The 6,000-nt window shown below is 38.3% G+C and overlaps 1 protein-coding gene across 1 annotated transcript in view; it reads right to left on the reverse strand.

Annotated features, from left to right (window-relative positions):
- The window catches only part of CHRNA9 (cholinergic receptor nicotinic alpha 9 subunit), a 30,535-nt gene extending 24,776 nt beyond the window's left edge, over positions 1-5,759 (reverse strand). The window contains exons 1-3 of the mRNA XM_077276289.1: positions 5,534-5,759; positions 2,474-2,619; positions 89-243 (exon numbers count right to left, since the gene is read on the reverse strand). Of these exons, the coding sequence (XP_077132404.1) occupies positions 89-243; positions 2,474-2,619; positions 5,534-5,600 (368 nt within the window). The 5' untranslated portion in view covers positions 5,601-5,759. The remainder of the gene's footprint in view (positions 1-88; positions 244-2,473; positions 2,620-5,533) is intronic.
- Positions 5,760-6,000: the final 241 nt, after the last annotated feature.

Here is a 6,000-nt window from a genome sequence, read left to right on the forward strand (position 1 = left end):
AGTGGGTCATAGGTGCCAGTGTTCTCCTGTCATTCATCTAGACCAAAAATAAAAAAAAGATCACTCGTCTTGTTGGTTGTCCACTTACTTATTGTACAAGACTATGTCTGGTCTCCATACCATGTTGCTCGGAATACGAATTGAATCCAGACCATCATATTCATCTCTGTCCCACGTAAGGTAGGCGTCATACCAACTCTGCCTAATCCATATGTATGCTGTTAATATCTGATTCCGTTCATCCTAGAAGATCAATGAAAAATAAATGTTTAAAAGACTTAAAGTGAACCTGTCATCAGGATTTTGCTAAATAAATTACAGGCATTGTCAGGTTGGGGCTGTTATACTGATTAAAATGATACCTGGGGTGAAGAAATCCGTCTCGTGGTTGTTGTTTTATCTTTGTTTTGCAGTTTTCAGTTAATGAGATTGTCGTGTTCCAGGGCATCCTGCACAGACTAAGCGCATCATCTACAAACAGATACTACTACTCATGCACCGGCGCAATTTTGCAGCAGTAGATTCTAGGAGATGAGAGCGAGAGCACCAAATAAAGACCACCCCAGAGGCTGTCCTGAAGCTCGAGAATCTCAAATAAAAAGCATATAAAAATTAAACAACAACCACAAGATGGATTTCATCAACCCAAGTATCATTTTAATCAGTATAACGGCGCCGACCTGACACTGTATGTAGTTTACTTAGGAAAATCCTTATGAAAGGTTCACTTTAAAGCATATCTATCACTAGAGTTGACAGCACAAATTGCATAAATTAATAAACAGATCTCTTAGACCTGATGAAGCTAGTGTACTTAATTTGATAATCCATATCACTCTGATAGTATATTCCTCAAATTAAAATGCTTATTTTAATATTATGCAGGTAGACTTTCATAAAGGACTATGTAGAAATCATTATGCAGATTTTTTTAAGTAAGTATACCAGCCTCATCAGGTCTAAAAGATGTGCTTATTAATATGTGCAATTTGTATTATGAAATCTTGAGATAAATCCACTTTAAGTCGTCCATCCATGGGTCATCCTAAGGGCTTGTGCAGACGGCCGTCCATGGGAATTGGGGCGATTATGCTAATGTCACTCTAATCAGATTTTCATAAGAGTTTGAGTGTCAGCATAGTGTGATCTGATTCTTTCAGATGAGAGAATTGAAGCACACTGTAAAGAAGATGGAGAGCAACATTTCTCCATCTTCTTTGTTCTGTCAGTGCGTGAAAGTCCAAGTCATCCAAGTGCAGTCCGATGATTTCCACTCACTCATTGACTTGCGTGGCTGAGTGTGATGTGAATATTAGATCAAACTCGGGAAAGCTGCAATTTTTTCCTTGGACTGGCTCTGTCTGAGGAAATAATCGGACATGTCCACAGCCTCATAGAATAACATTGGTCCAGGTGCAATCGATGTTTTGTCAGATCGCACTCGGACCGATGATACAGTCGTCTGCACCTGACCTAACCTGTGATTGTTAGTAGGTCCAGTTGATGATCATGTTTATGGGGGCTTCCCAACATGGGAAGCATTTTTGGAGTCTTAGGAGTGCCCTGATGTAATGGTAGGAGATGATGCCTGAGATGGCTCCTGTCTCCAGGTAAACGATTAGTTTTTTGGTCGTAAATGACCAAGCACTTTTTCGTGATTTAGGGCTCTTTGGTTATGACTATTTGTTTGTTTTTACTACTTTTTTTGTCATGATCCAAAGACCACCTAATGTGTATAACAGCCTCTGATCCTTTTGCTTAAAGGCGAGATAAGCCAACATGGAGGTTTCTCACAGGGTTTTTTTTTACCTTTTACCATCTCCACATGAATGGGTGGCCCATAATCAATTGTCTTAGATTTTATTCAAACATCAGTCTTTTTCATCAGTATTCGTATGCCAAAAGCAGGAGTGACCAAAAACACAAAACAGGTGTGTCAATCTTTCAATTATTGTTTTTCTCTGTAAGGGCTCAGGAAGATGTACGTGAATTTTGTTCTTATATAAGATCGCAATGCATGGACCAGCCACTGGTCTCTCAACCCAAGCGCCACCGTTTCATATATTTCTATAACTAAAATTTGGGGCAGGAGAGGTGCAGCAAGTCCATGCATTGGAGCTCCATGCTCTGGCCGAGTTGCATTGACTTCTGCATGGACCCTAAATTCCTCTCCTTGTTTTGGCATACAAATATTGATGCAAAGCAATGTCCAAATACTGAACGTGTAAATAAGCCTTTAAGGACGGGAGCTGCACAGGGAGCATTAGTTATGTAACCTCCATAATGCTATAATTATGTGATCTACAGTGTACATTTATCTCGATGAACAAACCACCCATGTAGAGCAACCTATAGAGTTTGGGGGATTTGTCAGTAGATTGATGGACTCCTATCAGAAGTGAAATCACACATTAGCTTCTGCTAAAACACACAACCAACAACAAGGACCATAAATTGTTATTAAGATACCTACCACATCTTTGATCTGAGACAGTGTAATCTGAAGTGTCACATTTAGCGCTCTATCCGTATCTTCCACTGGTCTCAGTGCATTAGAGTACTCGACAAATAAGTCTCGAAATAACATCTGGGCGTATTTTCCTTTTGCTGCTTCTACACCTTGAAAATACATGAATATGACAGAATATGTTATTTAAAACTATTTAAATCTACATTATTCTTTTTTCCCATCTCCACTAGTGATGAACGAGTGTACTCGTTGTTCAGGATTTCCCGAGCATGCTTGGGTGATCTCCGAGTATTTGTTAGTGTTCCGAGATTTAGTTTTCATCGCGGCAGCTAAATGATTTACAGCTACTAGCCAGGCTGAGTACATGTGGGGGTTGCCTGGTTGCTAGGGAATCTCTGGACACTAACAAATACTTGGAGACCACCCAAGTGTGCTTGGGAAAACCCGAGCAACGAGTACACTCGCTCATCACTAATCTCCACCACTTCTGGGCTTATATCTCTTTTTTGGTAGTGATTTCTGTTCAGGGTGGATATGTTCTTTGCAGGACATTGCCTCCCTTGTCCATGGACTATGTCTGGTATTGAAGCACTCAGGTGGCTAAACTGAAATACTAAACACTATTTCAAGAAAGAAAAAATAGACCTTTTTTTTACTAATCTCTTACACCCTATAAAAAATAATGGATCATTCAGTGCTTGCTGCCAATATTGCGAAAGTGATATAGAGATGTACACTGCATTCACATACTGGCGCCAATGTGCATTTTATTGCCACAATCACAGCAATGTCTTGTTGAGGTTTTTTAAAAAATTCCAAAAAACTGCACTGCAGCTGCAATACGTGAGTGTAACCTTAAAGCCCATTTAGATGCACTAATAATTATGTACAAGCTCTTATCAGTTTATCTAATCAGGTCAACAATCACTTGTTGAATGAGAAAAAGTATCAATCGTATGATTGGATCTTTCATGTTGATATGAAAATCATGGATATCAACAGCACATTGTCTTTTGTGCGCAGGAGATGTGCTGTCGATAATGAAGATATTCTTGTCGGTCTATTGATAGACTTGTGTATAGCCTATCGGCAGTTGTTTAATACCCACTGTCAGCAGATGCAAATGCACCTTTACAGTAAAATATACAATAATTGTATGCATAAAAGTAATATACATAAGCAAATTTCATAAAAACATAACAAGATAAAGGGAAATTCCATTTGCTTAGAAACTATTTTCGGTGAATTGATCCCAGGACATAATAAACAAAGGATGTAAAAAAAAAAATTAATATGCACCTCACTGCTCACACAGTAATGCGTGTGTACATACAGTGAGTGAAATAAGTATTAAACAAGTCACCAATTTTCTAAGTAAATATATTTCTAAAGGTGCTATTGACATGAAATTCTCACCAGATGTCGGTAACAACCCATCCAATCCGCACAGGCAACAAAATCAAACCATAGATTTCCATAAATTAAGTTCTGTAACAATGAGAAATGACACAAGGAAAATGTATTGAACACATGAATAAAGAGAGCTACAAAAAGCCATGGGAAGTCATGACATCAGCTGAAATCTGTTAGTAAATAGAAAGCAATACTGCCACTTAGTGAAAAATAATATCAGCTGGTTCAACTGATGGTCTACAAAAGGTTTCTAATTACCAAGGCCCCACTCAAGAAACATCTCATGATGAGTAAAACCAGTGAGATATATTAAGACCATTGCAACCTTATTGTTGCAAAACATACTGATGGCATTGGTTGCATAAGAATTTTTAAACTCCTGAAGGCTCCAGTGAGCACTCTTGGGGCCATAATATGTAAGTGGAAAGAACATCATTTCACTACAAACCAGCCATGACCATATGATCCCTGCAAGATTTCAGACACAGGAGTGAAAAGAATTATCAGAACAGTTGAAAAAGAGCAAAGAACCACCCATGGAGAGCTAAAGAAAGACCTTCAATCTGCAGGTACAATTGTTTAAAAGAAAATAATAAGAAATGCACTCAACCTCCATGGCCTGTATGCACGTTCACCATGCAAGACTCCACTGAACAAAAAGCATATTGAAGAGCATTTAAAGCGTGCTCAACAACATTTATACAAGCCTGTGAAATACTGTGAGACTAAAGTCTGGTCAGAGGAGACAAAAATTGAACTCTTTAGATGCCATAATACACACTATGTTTGGATGCCAAAAGGCACTGCGTATCACCCCTAAAAACACCATACCAACAGTGAAGTTTGGAGGTGGAAAAATCATGATGTGGGGCTCTTTTTCAGCATACTTCACCAGCAAACTTCATTTAATTGAAGGAAGGATGAATGTACAAATGTACCAAGACATTCTTGAAAAAAAACCTGTCATCTACTAGGATGATGAAGATGAAACAAGGGTGGGCATTTCAGCCAGAAAGGCCCAGATAATTACCAGACCTGAATATAAAATTTATGGAAGGAACTAAAGCTGAGTTCATAAAAGAAGCCATGATTTAAAGAGTATTTATGTTTAAGAATTGGCCAAAATCCACCTGAGCAATGCATGTGATTAGTTTCTCCATACAGGAGGCATCTTGAAGCTGTCATCACCAACAAAGGATTTTCTATAAAGTATTAATTAAATTTCAGTAAGTGTGTTCAATACTTTTTCCCCTGTATCATTTCTCACTATTGCACATAACTTAATTTAACGACATCTATGGTTTGATTTCTTTGCCTCTGTGGATTGGATGGGTTGCTACCAACATCTGGTAAGAATTTTATGTCAATGGCACCTCTAGAAATATATTTGCTTAGAAAATTTGTGAAGTGTTTAATACTTATTGCAGCATGTTGACCAATTGTAAACAGAAACTGGTAGGAGCATTGTAGTAGAATTGGCAGAAGAAAGAAGAGGTAAGTAGAGTTCTTTTTCGACGTTATCAAATATAGAGATTTTTATTTTTTAGATGTTGGATTATCTTTATACGACATCCATTTGATAGGTGATATATATTTTATGGCTGTATGGTAGGTTTGCTGCGTACAAGAATTCCAGGTAATTGAGCTTACCTTTCAGATCCAGGACTGCGGAGATGAGCCATGTTAGCCTGCAGAGGATAGCTGAAGCAGTCTTCATGTTGAATATTCAGGCTTCTGCAATACCAGTATTTCCTAATGTTCACTGACTTCTTCGCTCAACGTTATTTCAAGTAATAAAACATCTTCATATAGAAATCCATTCCCTTTATTGCAGTAGTGATACAGCCTAGTACATGAATGTGGTGAACCAGGAAGACATCCAGCATTCTGCGACTGAGGGTAACTGATACTGGAAAAGATCAACCAGCTTACAAAAGTGATCTGAGAGTCACGGCTCAGTGACCCATCGTCTTCTCCTATTTCACCCAGTTCAGTGAGCCTGTGTACCATTGCGAAGGAAACATGGATTTTTTAATTGCTAATTAAGTATGCATTAACCTCAGTAGCAAAAATGGAGGTTTTTATGCAACTTTCTGGTCGTTTCTTTAGCTCTGCAT

This window comes from Ranitomeya variabilis, chromosome 1 (genome assembly GCF_051348905.1).
Source record: "Ranitomeya variabilis isolate aRanVar5 chromosome 1, aRanVar5.hap1, whole genome shotgun sequence".
NCBI lineage: Eukaryota > Metazoa > Chordata > Amphibia > Anura > Dendrobatidae > Ranitomeya > Ranitomeya variabilis.